At 37.6% G+C, this 16,433-nt stretch overlaps 1 protein-coding gene and 1 long non-coding RNA gene across 2 annotated transcripts; one reads left to right on the top strand and one right to left on the bottom strand.

The window, feature by feature from the left end:
• Positions 1-4,985: 4,985 nt before the first annotated feature.
• Positions 4,986-6,161, bottom strand: LOC140854842 (uncharacterized). The gene is made up of 2 exons (XR_012137962.1): positions 5,675-6,161; positions 4,986-5,318 (listed from the first exon to the last, which is right to left on the bottom strand). It is a non-coding gene; the product is annotated as an uncharacterized lncRNA (long non-coding RNA).
• An 8,117-nt stretch (positions 6,162-14,278) lies between these two features.
• On the top strand, positions 14,279-15,408 carry LOC105060287 (uncharacterized). Its single transcript, XM_010943934.2, has one exon. The coding sequence runs from the start codon at positions 14,595-14,597 to the stop codon at positions 15,060-15,062; it is 468 nt and encodes a 155-aa protein (XP_010942236.1). The 5' UTR covers positions 14,279-14,594; the 3' UTR covers positions 15,063-15,408.
• The last annotated feature ends 1,025 nt before the right edge of the window (positions 15,409-16,433 follow it).

Raw genomic sequence — 16,433 nt, 5'->3', positions numbered from 1 at the left:
CTAATACATTCCACTTGAAATTCATAATTATCTCAGTGATAGAAAAATAAATAAAGGTCAAACATCGGGCACTCTTCACAATCATCGATTTCTTTCTTCTCTTGACCTTCCAACAAATTTATATGTAGACTCTCATCTTAAGAAAATCTCAATTTTTTATATCAGTCCAAGTAACAATATTAAATTTTAAAAAAAAATGAGATCTATGTCAGGATATTCTAAGTTTGAACTAATATCAGAACTATCAAGCTGTTAATAAACTTGAGATATCTAAAATTTCTTGACATTATCTACAATAAAACAACCTACTGACAAAAATAATCCGATTATGATCAGATTAGATCAAAATTTATAGTATCCTTTCATTATCAATAAAATCCTTCCTTATTTGTAACTAATGTATTCTATCATAATATCTTTTGATTTAAAAGATTAATATTTCTAATCAATTTAATCCATCACGCTTTTACTGCGCACTCTGATCTTAATTTATCAAATTATATAGATTTATCAAAGATAAAAATATCCTTATATGTTAGATCAATCCAGGATAGATCCAACCTTCAAATTTTATATAAGACTTAAGGTAAAATTTTAAGTTTCTTTATTTAAATCACTTATATTATAATCCTTAATGATCATAACCTGAGCTCTGATACCACTTTGTCACATCCTATTGATGTTACATAAAGTTTTTAATATCTCTTCATAATCTCTGGTGATCTTAAACCTAAGCTCTGATACCATTATGTCACGCCCCGAACCCAACACCCGGGTCGGATACGTGATGGTCGCACACTCTTTAGAGCAAACCCTAAAGAATATGCAAGGCCAAAATAAATCATTACAACCTTAACATCCATAACAATTAATTTCAATAATAATTCGTAAAACCTTGCATAATTACAATTTAATTTTTTTCTATTCTCTGATCAGATACTATGATACTCTATTTATCCTTCTGCTCACCCGTAAATCCAAGCCATAGCCAATCATAAGTATCCTGTAACTCTGAGAAGAAAAAGAAAGATGAAGGGGTGTGAGCTTTACAGCCCAGTAAGAATTTTCATATCACACTGATATAGTAATATAATCTGAAAATAAGAATAAGCAATAAAACACAAAATCTCATGTTCAATATTTAGAATACTGTAAACATCCATAAATTTACTGTCTTGTTAAAATAGATGCATCATCATATGTTAAAAGGTGAAACACTTTTGTTCAACAATTGTTTCATGTCTTATCTTTCATTTCTCTTTTCATAACCACATAATTTTTTTAACCTTTTCTTTTTGATTCTGGACTATTCAAGTCTATACCTCAGTCATCATCCGAATCAATTTCCACATAAAAAGCCTTTCAAGGCTGTCCCAGGATGAGCTCCTGGCCGGCTGTCCCACGTATAAAAGCCCGTGAAAGGCTGTCCCAGGCATAAGCTCCTGGCGGACTGTCTCAGGTATGAGCTCCTGGCCGGCTGATCCACCTATAAGCCAGTGGAGGCTGTCCCAGACATAAGCTCCTGACGGGCTATCCCAGGCATAAACTCCTGGTGAACTGTTCCACATGACAAGACTAGTCCATACCATATATCTCTTTCTTTTTATTTAATCATTATGTGTTGATTTCATCAAATCAATTCTGTCTTGCATTATGATCAATTCAGATATGTCATATCCATATAATCATGCCATCAATCTCTGATACATATATATATTGACATAACATACTCATGCTCAAAATCAAATAACAATATCTCAAATATAATAAATTCATCGATCTCAAATCCAACAATGCAAAACCAATGATGCAAGACCAACAGTAAAATAGCATATATATATATAATAGTGATCATGTACAGGAATTCTTACCTTTACCGGTGACTGATCCAAGCACAGAAATCAATGTTCTTCTTTGATTTATAAATTTTTTTAACAAAATATTTCACTTGACATCTTATGTAGACAATCATATCTCTTCGTAATCCTGATCAAATATAAAAATCATATATGGAGAAAATTATCGATAATCGATCCTAATAACATAAATCTAGGACCTCTCTTAGAATTAACCAAAATTAGGATTTGTCTAAGTATCTGGATCCTTTACTGATCCATAAGACTTTTAGAGAGAGAAAATTCTAGAGAGAGAAAGTAGAGAGAAAAAGTGGAGAGAGAAAATAGAGAGAGAATTTTTGTATCCTTTAGACGAGGCAATCATGATCGAGATCATCAAAAATCATATCAGGATGACTCAATATGGATTAACCATGATTGATATTATCAATTTCGAATAAAGATCGGATCGGGATCTAATCTACTGTACGAATTTCGGAGCAATCTCAGATCATCTTATTTTCATCTCAAATTTATCCTAAGATCCGTGATGAAATCAGAGAGAGAAAGACACTAGAGAGATAAAATTCATAAAGAGAGAGAGAAAGATCTAGAGAGAGAAAATAGAGAGAGAATCTAGAGAGAGAAAATGGAGAGAGAAGGTAGAGAGAGGAGAGAGGAAAGAGAAAGAGAAAGGAGAGAGAGAAAATTCTCTCTTTCTTTTTTTTTCTATTTTTCTTTTTCTCTTTCTCTTTTTCTTTTCTTTTCTTTTCTTTTCTTTTCTTTTCCTTCTTTTTCTTTTTTTTCTTTTCCTTCTTCCCACGGCCCTCTCTTGGGCTGAAACAAGGGAAGACCGACGAGGTCCCCCCCCCGTGACCCAGGCTCCGACGAGGTGGGTGGTGTCTGGTCGACGGCAATGGATCAAGGCCGACCGACAGCAAGGTTCGGTCGGTGAAGTTTTTTTTTTTCGAAAAACAGGGGATCCGTCTCCTTTCTTCATGATTTTCGGTCATTTGCCGGTCACCGGCCGCCAAGACCTTTAGGGAAGAGGGATAGAGGGATGAGGGTCCTATCCTAGGGATGAGATGCCACAACCGACGGCGCCGATGGCCGGAAAAGAGAGGAAAGAGTCCAACCGAAACAGAGCAAAACAGGGTCATGATGTTTTATGGATTTTCCGACGATCCCGACGGCCGGCGAGGGTGCACGAGGTCATGGAAAGGAGGGGAAGGAAGAGAGGAAGGAGGAGAAGGGCTTACCTCAAGCTTTAACAGCGTCGTCGGCTCCAATTTCTGGCGAGCACGAGTACGGGAGGCCTTGACTTCAATTGGAGAAAACAAGGAGAAAGGAGAGAGAGAGACCGGTGATCATCGTGGTTTGTTTAGGAGGGAGAGAGAGGGGTCTTATAGAGTGGAGGGGAGGTCGAATTCCCCTCGGATTCGACTTCTCCTCTGGTGATTTGGGGTGGAAGAAGACTCCCGTTGGGAGTCTTCTTCGTTTTACTTTTTTTTTTTTTTATGAGCTTTGGGCTTTTGGACTTGGTCCAGGGCTCAAAATGGGCCGGGTGTTACACCTTCTACAGGTATACGGTGCCCATGGTGGCAGGATGATAACTAAAATAGAAGGCTGGAGCAATGGCGTCAAGACCAACGTTGTAAAGCTGGTAGATAGACATTGCAAATAGTCTGCTGGGCTTGCACCTGAATTATCTGAGAGAACCCAAGATACGTTGTCTGATGAGTCCATCCGTCGTAGCTACTTGAGCATTGTAATACAGGATTTTTGAGGGGGAGTGGTTATGCATTATGCGCCCCCAAAACATAACAGTATGGTGCTTCTCAACACCCTGTTTACCATCCTTTAATGGAGCAATGTGCACGATTAACATTTTTTTTTTCTTTTGGTAATTTTGGATTTATTATATGTTTCTAGTATAAATACATCTATGGAATCAGAAGATAAGATAAACAAACAAATATATATATATATATATATATATATATATATAAACCCATCACAGCAATCCATAATGTGGTCCCTATATGATTGGCCATGTATATCGATAATGCAGTTACCATTTTCAAAAATAAAATTTACAATAATGGTCAACCTAGATGACGGACCTTAATTGATCCCTGCTCAGTATTTATTTATTTATTTAATTTTACTTAAAAACTGCACCCACTCTGTTGTATAATTTTTTTAGCGAATAGCTAATTGTAGAATTACTGTATATGTTACATCTCTATTTTGATGATACAAACAATGATTTACAGTTTACATCACTAAAATGGATAGGGATTGTATCTTTTGTGTGAAAGAAGGTCCACCCTCCTTCATATGAAACCGCTAATGGATCATGCAATCTTTGCTTCGAGATCCATACAGACTGATGAATAAAAGTTTTGGAGTGATTTGAGATTTGTGAGGGGCGCAATCGAGTGGATGACGTTGCAAAAGAAGATCAATCATTCTTTCCCACGAAAGATCCAACCCAAACCCCATTGAGATGAAGCACGAAATGATCCAAAATTGATTGATGATACTTCTTGGTTTATCTACAATTCCTTGCGCTGAACAGGGTTGCAACACACCTTCCACGTGAGTCCACCGTTGGATCACCAGCTGGTCATTTTAAGATCTATGTAGATAGATGAAGGATAAAATTTGGAGTGCTCTGCAATCTGTGAAGTGGGTAAATCCGATAATGGATTTTTATGAAGGAAGGTGATACAAAATCAGATCTAGATAGATATTATCCAATCCACTTTGCTTTTTAGGATCATGCTCTGCGTTCAACGGCAGAACCATCCAGCAGAACTGTTAAACGAAATCTAAAGAGCCTGGATCCTCTTCGGTTTGTGTTTCATCCCTGGTAATTTTTGTGCTGCTGCCAAAGTTGGATGATTGAACAGGGGCGAGCACATGTATTTGTCCCACGCTGTTCAATCACCCACCTTTGCTTAATGCATGGATGGTGGATAATTGATTTAGAGCTTTGGTAACGGGGGAAGATCGATCCAAATCTAACCTATATAAAATTCCCAGACCATTTCAAGTAGGTGGTGTTAAATCTCATTCTGGATAGTTTGAGGCAACAAGGAACCAACATAGTTGTTTACTTTCAGGTAAACACATTGGAGCAGATAATAATAGCTAGATGGATACTTTTGCATTCCTTGTAGGATTCCATGACCAAACAAATACCGAATAAGAGACAATAAACAACTATATATACATCTCTTAAAGAAAAAAGGATGACCCGTGACAGATAGCAGAGGTCATCAATCGTTTCTAGGACCCCACGTATCCAAATCCGAGAGGACGAAAGGAGAGAACCGGAGAAATAGAAGCAAGTTTAGAAGGAAATCATGGATCTTTGACATCTTGGGTGTAGATATAATCCGTCTGAGCTTCCATCCACTTTCCCATTGCACACTGACTGTTGAAACGTTCGCATCCTTCTTTCTCAGTGCTCGGCTCCTGCATAGAATAATCAAACAAAAAAAAAAAAGAAAGAAAGAAATGATCGGTCGTCACAATAAAAGACATCTGTTTCAATTTTTTTTTTTTCCTGAAATAATTGAAGTAAGGCACTTCCCCCATGAATTTATAATTAGTCTTTAATAACATCTGTTTCAATTGTTGGTAGGTGGGATGGTACGCCCAAAGGCCACCCGACTGGTGTCTAAACTCCACAAAAAAAAATATAGAGAGAGAGAGAGAGAGAGAGAGAGAGAGAGAGAGAGGCTATTCCTTCTTGAGAGGTTCAGAAAGCTAATCGTTTAAGGAGTCATAGTCTTCTTGAGAGAGAAAGAGAGAGAGAGAGAGAGCCTTACATGAGATTTAGAAGCTGGTGTTGGCTTGTGATCAGGCACCATTATCAACCTTCTTGAATCAGACTCAGAAATTAGTAGAAGCAGGCACAGGAGAAAGAACACCTTTGCCATTTGTCTCTCTCTTCTAGTGTCTTCCCTTTTTCCTTGGACAATGGACGAAAGATTAATGATGAATGTGGATGATGGAGATGTGGTTGGGGAGTGGGATATTTGAGATTGAAGTTTGCAGCAACGAAAGCCTATGGTCACAAAAAAAAAATATAATATAGTTGACAAAGTTGGTGAAAGGGCATGAGATAAAGAGATGAAGTAAATGGCATCGAAGAACAGAGTGCTTTGGGTTCGATGACATCTATTCAAAGTCAACATCAAACAAGTTCTTTACACAGACAACGTCATGGTGAGCCGTTTCTATCCTTGTCCTCCTTGGTAGCCAATTGCTGGTCCTGGAAACAAAAAAATTGAAGTCCTCCACCGAATAATGGTATTAAATGCACTGCCAATTGGCCGTGGTGGAGATGGTGGATGTTGGAACTTATAAAGTAGTCTATCTAGAACGTAAACTACCCCACGAGTGACGTTCATTTTATTTATCGTTTCGCTTTGACTTCAAAAGCTCTCCAGAAGGATGAGATTAGGCTACAACATGCCTATCTTTGGCTATCTGAATCAGATATCACTACGAGGACCTAATTATGGTAGTCGGTGACGTGCAACATTGTCTCTTTTTTTTTTTTGGTAGAAGACGTCCAACATTGTTAGCAACATGCGGCTATTCGTGCTTGCATAACTGCTGGTGTGTGTTTCTCTCCAAAGAAGAAATTGCATTCCTACCATTGGATTATGTAAAGGCCGCTTTGAGATTGCTAACGAATAGAGGAATTTAGAGTGCTTTGAGATCTACGAGGAGTGATCCAACGTGCAATATCGTGGTAAAAAGTTGAACATTCTTTTGCATGAAAAATACAACCCAAGCCCTAACATCTGACTATTCATAGTTTCTATTACAACATTATAACATACTAGATCTTTCATCTGTATATAAATTTTGAGCTGCTATTCTTTCACAGCATTCACACATACATGCATATGCATGGAATTCAGACATGTAAATAAGAGAAAGAAACAAAAAGAATATAGTATTTAAAGAGTGTATTTATTAGATTGGACTATAGGCATGTTACGGTTATGGATCAAGGGGTCGGATCTTTGCATATCTGAGGTATTGTCCATTTTGTCTCATGACCATCTTTGGACTTCAGTGGGCCTTAGTCATTTAGAGCTTCACGATTTTGTCCTTTAAAAGATGCCTCACGTATCCCACAAACGGCGCCAATATTGCGGTTATAGATCAAAGGATCGGATCTTCGTATACGTGAGGTATTGTCCGCTTTGGCTCATGACCATCTTTGAGCTTCAGTGGATCTTGGTCATTTAGAGCCTCATAGTTTTGCCGTTTAAAAGACGTCTCATATAGGAGAGAAGATTTTAATCTATATAAACCATACTCTCTCTTGACTCTAATCGATGTGGGATTAAAGAAGTCTTCTCTACACCACAACAAGGCATCAACCATCCTTCTCATGCGATAACAATCATCCATGCGTTAGTGTCATAGTTTGGAGATCCATAGTACGTTGATTAGCAATGATCACAATTTTGTTGAAACTCAAGCATCTGGTCTTCAAAAATAAAAAAAAAAATAAAAAGTGAAAAATAATGAGATGCGATGGAAGTAATGCTATGACATACCTATGTTGTGTTCATCAAACAAACAATTGACATCACTTATCTCATTTTCATATAATCAATCCTCACCCATCTCCAGCATGAACATGGTTGGCTCGCTTCCTGGACCTGGTTCTTTAATTTTCTCTCCATCTTCATCCAATGACTGCGTTCATTCTTATTTTCTCGAGAAAATTTCATGGTTTTTAAATTAGACAAGTCATGTCTCCAGTATCATGTGGGAAATTCTTGTATAATTTCATGAAATATTTGGTGGCACATTGTTCTTTGTAATCACTGTTTTCCATGATATTTTTTTTTCCTTCCTCACGTGTTTTCATAATAATCAATTTACATATGGTACTATAGTCAATGGTTTTTAAATTTGACAAGTCGTTTCTCAAGTATCATGCAGGAAATTCGTTTATAATTTCATGCCATATTTGGTGGCACATTGTTCTTTATAATCACTGTTTTCCATAATATTTTTTTTTCCTTCCCACCTGGTTTCATAATAATCAACTTACATTTGGAACTATGCTCACAATTGGACAGAAAAAGCTAGTCACAGATACATAAGTTGGCTGACAGGCTACCCATCCTTCGAGGCAAAAAAGATATTATATAGCTTAGCTGTACGGAGGAGAGGAGACAGAAGATGCATATAGTTGAGTCAGAAGGTTGGTTTATGTTAACAAGTCATGGATCCTTGCTCGATCTCACAGCTACAATTCAAATTTAATCGGATGAGGGACCAAATGTCAATGTTTTAATTACCTACTCAGCCAAAAAAACTCGTTGCTGGGTCAAAGACAGCAATTTGACCGCCGGTCGGTTGTAGTTCGATTTAATAAATTATTTGCTGAAAATTGTCATGGTGGATAGACATGGGGTACAAGATTTTTGTTTTCATTTTAAATTTTTATCAACTTTATCCAAACCTATCTACGTCAAATTATTGAGTTTTCTTTTTTTTCTTTTATCATCTAAATCATATATATATATATATAGGCTTTGTTTCAAATTACTTAAAAAAATGTTTTAGGATCCCAAACACTATTATTTTATTTATTTATAATTTTTTTTTAATTTTAATTATCCCTCCTAGCGCTACTATATATATATATATATATATAGACTTTCTTTTAAATTGCTAAAAAAAATGTTTTAGGATCCCAAATACTATTATTTTATTTATTTATGATTTTTTTTAATTTTAATTATCCCTCCTAGCGCTACTACGTGCTAAACGCTGTTAAAAAAATGTCAGCACCTGCCATCCTTTGGGACGTGTACGGTGCAATATTTGAGAATCCAAAGCAACAATAATAATTTAAAAAAAAAAAAAAAAAAGGTTGTGGGGGAGGGGAATCCAAAGCAACAATGCTAAAGTTCACCATTTAATGGTACGGTCACGTCTGCACCCTGTCACCGTGCATGGCCCGAAAGGCCCAAACTTTAGGGTGAATGAGCCAGGCATAGGAAGCGGGTTGCGAGTTTCCTTCATCTGAAAGCACCGACCAAAAAAAAAAAAAAATGTCACGGGCTGCAAAGAGTTGAGCTCTCTTTACCATGCTTTTGGCTTTGACTTTGAGTCTGATTCTGTTTATATTGCCTTGTTTAATTTGCCAAACCTGAAACATGCATGGGAGCATCCCGACGATCCGATGCCACCTGGAATCTCCTGGCTAACCCCGGATTTCTGTATATATGATTACTTCCATAATTTGTTAAACGTATTGTTGCCAACAACCCCTGATGAAAGATGTGTTTGGAGATACAAAAAACGTCCACTTGCTGGAATATGCCCAGTGGAAACCTGATGAAAGATGTGTTTGGAGATCTGGGCATCACTTAAAAATCTTAGCTAGCTCTCCAATTTCAACCAACCCTTGGACCTTCTCATGGAATTAGAACTCCTCGAACCCTCAACCTTAGGGACATTCACCGACTTACGTAGCCTTGGTGGAAATTCGAGCTATGCTATCACTACCGTATCACTAATCCAACCGTCACAAACAAGAATCTTCCAAGGTCCAGTGTATGTGGCCTTGTTCTCACACCAACGGTGTAGCCTGAAGTGGCTTCTAATGAACCCATAAATAATCCCAGCTGCTCTACTTCCCGAATCTGAAAGGTTGAAAGAAGGACGAGCTATGATGATCCTTCGTTCATACAGGATAGAAAGAAAGACTCAAGAAAAGCCCAATCTGCCTTTGAGAGTCAAGCGATGCGATCCATCATGGCGAAGCAGTTTATTTTTTATTTTTTATTTCCTTTCTTCCATGCTATCACTAAAATAGCAACCGCTAGTTGCCATTTGGCCCTGGAATGCGTTGATTTGCTAATACAATATTGATTATTACGGTAGTTGTTATGTGGAAATACAATAAACAATTTGAAAATAATGACAGCTAGCGTCATATGCCCAGGTTGCTAAGCATTAAAACAGGAAAAATTCCTGCGCTATTACTGAGATCTAATATTTTCATTTTTTTTTCCTTTGTAGAGGTGAAAATAGAGTACAAAGTGATTAGTACTTGCTTTATAGCAATTATATAATTGCAATACGCAATTTAATAGCAATAGTCACATGTTATCTATATGTAAAGGAATGCCTTAGTCAGATATTATTATGAAAGGCTATAAAAAGGATAGTAAAAAGAGTTATCTTAAACCTTGTGACTAACTTTCAAAGAATTGTTCAATCCAAAAAATTTAAGAACGTGAATGATCATGATAGTAGCTAGGTGCCGATTGGAGTGAGTACAAAGATTCTTGCTAAACACTAACCATAAGCAAAATCAGAGCTGCCCACAAGAAGCCGAACTAATCCTACGATACAATTTGAATAATTGGTGATGTAACTCCGGGGACTTAAACTACGAGTGCAACTATATATGTTAGTGAGCATCACTTGTGAATTAAGTGATTGTCAAGCACTTGTGTTGCAGACACGAGTCAATTTGCATGGATGCAAGCATATATTGTAGGTTGTTGGGCTAATGGCCTCAATTTGTTCATCTGATATAATTTAGTTCTGACTAATCATTTCATTTAAAAAATAAAAAAATTAATTATCTTTCTATTATAGCTAAAGTGCACTTCAGATCCTGATTTTCCATATATATTATCCAAGCTAGCTTGCTGCGCTATCTAAGTATGCCAATAAATTGTTCACTGCATTTGGAGGTTTTAATTGTAAATAAACTTTTTAGGGATATTTTAGATTTTGAATTTAAGGTTTTGTTTTTTTTAAAAAAAAAAAGAGGAAATCTTTTGTTGAAAGGGGGAATCATGAACTTAGAAAATCCTTCTTGAAGTTAGAATTTCCAATTCTACAATTTCAAGCATTATGGTTTTCCAATTCTCAAAAAAAATGATGGTGGATTTCCAACCATAGAAAAACCTGTAAAAAATGAATTATAATTTAAAAAAGTAATTACAAACTTTAAAACTATTATGATACATCGACCTAGACAAACCATGCACCTTTAGAGCAAATTTCTTTATGATGGTAGAATAAACTTGTAAGATTACTACCATGTTTCTTTTTCCAAGTGTACAAATTCCAACCAGCCCAAGGCCCCAAAATGTTCGGTGACCAGAAGCCCGTCTGTGAATCCTAAGTTGGAAGTGTAACGCGGTCTCCATCAGGCATCAGGCTTTATAGAGCAGAATCTCGACGTGTGGACAAGCCACTCGGACGAAAAGCTCGGCAACAACATGACGACAACGACGACGACACCTATCACTTTGCTCCTACAAATATTCAAAGCGAGGAATAGAAAACTAGCCATTTGCTAAGGGGCCTAATCAACTTTATTATCCACAATCTTAGTGGAGCAGTACCATCTTAATTTGTTAGATTAGCATCTTTAGCACTTACATACAAGTTTGCGTCACGCCAAAGCACGAGGAACCTAAAGTAAATGATAAGAAGATTCAAAGAACATAAGAAAATCCCGGCTCAAAAGGCAATCATAGATTACCGAAGACTGATATCAATGTATGTGGCTATCTAGCTCCAAGGTTTCAATAACCTTATCCATAGTTAATTAAAGAATATAAACTAATCTTAGCTCTCTCTCTCTCTCTCTATTTTCTGGTGAAGAGGTGGCGAGCCTCATCCATACGCCAGTCTTGGTCATAAAACAAGCATAACCTACGGATGCCATCTAGGGCATCCTTCATCCATCATTGAGCAACGATAAGAGAGATATTATTTTATATCCACAGGACGTACTATGTTATTCTTTTTTAACGAGATAGAAGACCGACGTGCATTCAAGGAAAAGAGAACCAAATGGTGGGGCACCCAGGGAACTTTTACATGAGTGTTCTATGCTCAAAAGGATTAACAAAGCGTTATGGTAGGATATTATAACGACCAGAAGAGAGACTTGTGCAGCTTGTCGTCTCCCAATTGAAGATTCACTGCAGTGCATGATTTGCACTATAAAATGCTGTTCGATGGCCGCCCTTAGAAGATGGATAGCTATCATCAGCAACGTATCGTTGTATGGCATGTAAGATCATCTTATTTGGTGATCATCTATCTGTTAACGATGACCATCAAATGCAGCACGGATCCATGCTTTCCTCTCCCAACCATTATCCCTCCAGCTTATGCAAAAGCAACAAAAGCTCATCAAGAGCAAAATCCAGAAAAGAAGACTTTGAGATGTGGCTTATGACATGGAGATAAACACTTAAATTAAGCACTCCTCACAAAAAAAGGATTGGCACTTGAACACTGGTTATCGTATCTTAAAATTGGTCGCTCTGATTTGAGAGAGTGACCTAACCAAATATATAATTAAAATTTATTTGCAATTAAATATGTAGCAAAGATAAATAGCAATAAAACAAATTTTTATGTTGCATTGCTTTTCTTTGGTATGGTGTGTAGCATTGCTTTAATATATAAAAATCATATTATACACGAGGAAAAAAAAAATCTAACTGCGCCCTTGCTATATTGTCGAAAGTGAAGATCATGATCTAGCACTGCATGGTAACAGCATGATTTATTTTATCTACTAATTATATATAACAACTATGAACTCTTCTTCTTAAAACTGCAAGAAAAAAAAAAAAAAGGTTAAACGGCATGAAAGCTTATCTAGTCTAATGCGGTTTGTTGCTGCATGTTTAAATGATACTAAATAAGTTGATAATATGCTACATTTATTGTTGATGAACATATTAAAATAACTCATGGTCTTTTTACATCGAAAGGTAAGATGGTAATTCATATATATAGTTATCATGAGTTCAGATTGGGTAATTAAGGGCTTTATTTTGATCAATGTAATGTTGTGGTTTGTTTCCACCATTTTGCCCAAAAAATAATCTAATTCAATCACCATCCATCCATCCATTCATTACATTAGCCAAAAATAGACAGATTGAACAACACAAGCCACATGTTCATCCAATATTCCATTCAATCACCCCATGTTGATCATGGATGCATCAATAATAACAAGTGATCAAACTGTACCTTCAAGTCCTATGAATGTAGAATCTGCAATTGAATCATCTCTATCGAGATTTCTTTTTCCTCGCTTTCCGACCAACATCTCTTAACTTTTATTCATGCTTCGACCACCAAATTTGAGCCACAAGGTAATACTGCTCAAAAGTTGTTCCGATTGGGCATTTGCTTTGTAACCTGCTGGCTTTTGGGGGCTTGAAGGTGACTTGATCGTGGTGCAATTGAGTGGCGGTGTGCTGCACTACCGCTCCTCCACAACACTGCGGCAGAGGGGGCCCACCCTGTTCGTGTCCTATCTTGCATGCATGCATGCATGCATGCATACACACACACACACACACACACACACGCACACATATATATATATATATATATATATGTATATATGTATGTATGCATGTATGTATATATATGTACATGTATGTTTTGGATGTGCAAACACCACTACATAAGCATACCTGAACACTATCTGTACTAATCTTCACTTGAGCGATGCAGATCATTGGATGTCAGAGGACTTCTTAAGGGTCCTCCGAGCTAGAGCTAGAGCTGGATTTGGAAACATCCTTGAAGTATTTTGAAGTCGAGGTAAAGTGATCCACTTAGTGCATGCTTTTTACCTTTGTGGGTCATACACCTGAACAACTTTGCAAAGTGATCATGGATTCGCCACATAGAAGACAGCTCCAGGGTACTTTTGGAGGGTGCTTCCAGCCATCATCAGCATTTAGACCAGCAGGGCCACCAAGGTCGTCAAGTGAGTCATCATATCTAGCTTTCCTTAGCTTTCCACAAAATTAACTTTATAACGTCATCGACGCTCAAATTGAAATAAGTTGATTCAGACAAGCCTTCCATCATATTATTAGATTCGAAACATTTCAACCTAAAACAAAAGTTCGTGTCATATCGTGCTTGATCGTTTGTTAATGGGTAAACGCTTTACCTTCTTATAATTTACTATGAACAAACTCCACCTAACTCTATACCCATTTCTATTATCAATGGCCCTATAGAATGCTGGACATAGTTTTGGTTTTTTCTTTCATATATAATTTGGATTAATTTCTTAAGACCGCATGATATTAAAACTGAAATAAATTAGTTCATATATTTCTACATAAATATCAGAAAAGTTAAAGCGCTGGTTGCTATATTAAAGTATATAGGAATAGACAATACATTTTTAGTACTCTAGCACCACTCATTTTTAATGACAAACATATGTCACATGAAATAGAGTTCCATGATTCGACATGCATGATCATGCATTAGCCTCCACACTGAGACATCATCATGCATATTATCAGTTGCCATCATAACAAATATTGGTCGTAGTTAGCTAACCAGCAGTTGGATTAGTGGTTGCAAAACCTGTCAAGGAATCATAATCAAAATGGTTGTGATGGAGAGTCCAAAGCTCATAGCGCATGCAAAACCAAAGGTAACCTTATGTGGGCTTTCTTTCTTGCTATTTATATATACATGCTTGGTGGCTAGAATTAGAAGTGGCCACTTTCTCCAATTGTACCCTTCTTTCCCTATTAAATAGCCCACCACCTTCATACTTACCTCCCCTCCTCCTCCACACTCCCCTCTGAACATCTCTGCAACAGAGTTCTCCCTTCTGGCCTCCACCTTCATACTTACCTCCCCTCCTCCTCCACATTCCATACCTTGAAAGCTCCATCCATGTACCCCCATGAGGTTGCTGGCTTACAATATGGAGGCCAGCTAGACTTGCTAAGGTTCTTTGGAGTTTATGCAAGCCAGGTCCAAGCCATGTGTTCAGTAGATGGAGTTTGTTTGCCTAGTTCTGGCCCTGGTAACAACTCAACATCAGATGAGGCTGATAAGCACCAAGCAAGCCTTGTGCATGAGAGGAGGAAGAGAAGGATGATATCAAATAGAGAGTCGGCTCGGCGGTCGCGCATGAGGAAGCAGAGGCACCTGGATGAGCTGCGGTCACAGGTGGTGTACCTCCGCGCCACCAACCGAAGGCTCATCGACGAGATCAACCAAGTGATGGAGGAGCGAGATCGGATCCTCCAAGAGAACTCCTGGCTCAGGGAGGAAGCATCTGATCTACAAAAAAAGCTCGATGACATGCAGGTGAAGAGCACAACTAGTGCTGCTCCAAGAGCTCCAGATGAAGCATGAAAAGTTTCTGGCATCTTGCATCCACCAGGGATATGATTCACCGAGGGAGATCTTTTTGTAGTGTAATTTCTATCTCTCATTGTTCTCTGTTTGTCTTCTTTTAGATGTGAAGTTTATTTGTATCCAGTTGTAGCAGAAAGCTCTACTACTAGCTTCGCTACTCAGTTCAAGATTACAGCAGGAAGGAAGGAAAGAGATGAGCAAAAGCTGTGCGTCAGATTCTGTGGTGTCTCCTTGAATCAAAGCATGCTAAAATTGTGGTGGAATATGAATTAAGTCTAAATCTACATTATCTGACAAAAACTACTTAATGATATTTTTCATATGAAATCTCTTTTATAAGAAAATATAGTTTCTTGCCATATACCACTCACGAAAAACCTTGCGTGTCAGTGTGAGAAAGAAATCGATATAAGTGTATAAAGGAAACAAGAATAAGCAAATTCTAGAACAGTGCCAAACTCACTAAATGATGCTGAATTAGCACAGGGAAAGACAAATTGATAAATGTATTGCCCAAACTGGAGGACATGAAATAGTAGCTCCAAAAGGAAAGGCTCCGCAGCGTAAGGCAGCTAGTGGGAATTCTGGTGGTGGTGGTTGTGGATCATATATCTACAAACACAAGCCTTGCCTTAAAAATTTGAGAGGGGGAAAAAAAAAAAAAAAAGCCATATCAAAAGGCTCTGCACGGAAAGAGGTTGAAAACTTTTTACTTTTTCCAACTTTTCTAAGGTAGCAATGCCCACCCCGGTAATGGTTAATCTGGGTGCACCTTGTCTGCCCAGTTCCCCAGATGGCGTCCAGCATAATTAACACTATCGCTTTTATTCAAAAGACTATGTTTGACTGTCTCTGGAATGTGGAAAGAAAATTCAAAGTTCTACTGCAAGTTTCTGATGCCAGGAGGAATATGCAGAAACTATTCAGCATGCAGGCAAGTCACGAAAAGATTGAAGGTTCTTGTTCTTATTGTCGTTGTTGTTGTTTTTGTTGTTGGAGTACAATAAGGTTCTTCTTTTCAAGACATATAGATTGGTACGCTTATATGAGTTACAGACTATATATGCTTGTATGTTAGAGGCCATGTAATGTAACCCCAAAATAGTTACATGGCCGCCTGCCTCTTCACCGCCGATCAGAATCATGAAACAATTTTGACGTTCCAAGCAGAAGTGAAGAACTACACAGGTTAATTGCACTGCCTTAATGGTTTGGATCCTTAAATCTCGATTTATTTGCTCGTGTGCTTCAAAATGACAAACCTCTTCTTTCTTCTATAACAGATGTGGTTTAATTAGAATGTATCCACCCTTAAAATGTGTGCTTCCTTATGAGTGTTATCAACCATGTGTTCTCTGATGCATGATT

The sequence above is a fragment of the Elaeis guineensis genome, chromosome 1, assembly GCF_000442705.2.
Source record: "Elaeis guineensis isolate ETL-2024a chromosome 1, EG11, whole genome shotgun sequence".
NCBI classification, from domain to species: domain Eukaryota; kingdom Viridiplantae; phylum Streptophyta; class Magnoliopsida; order Arecales; family Arecaceae; genus Elaeis; species Elaeis guineensis.
This window is presented reverse-complemented; position numbering and strand designations above follow the sequence as displayed.

Bases quoted from the DNA above. Each gene is read 5' to 3' on its own strand.
- LOC105060287 (XM_010943934.2), top strand. From the start codon at position 14,595: ATGTACCCCCATGAGGTTGCTGGCTTACAATATGGAGGCCAGCTAGAC.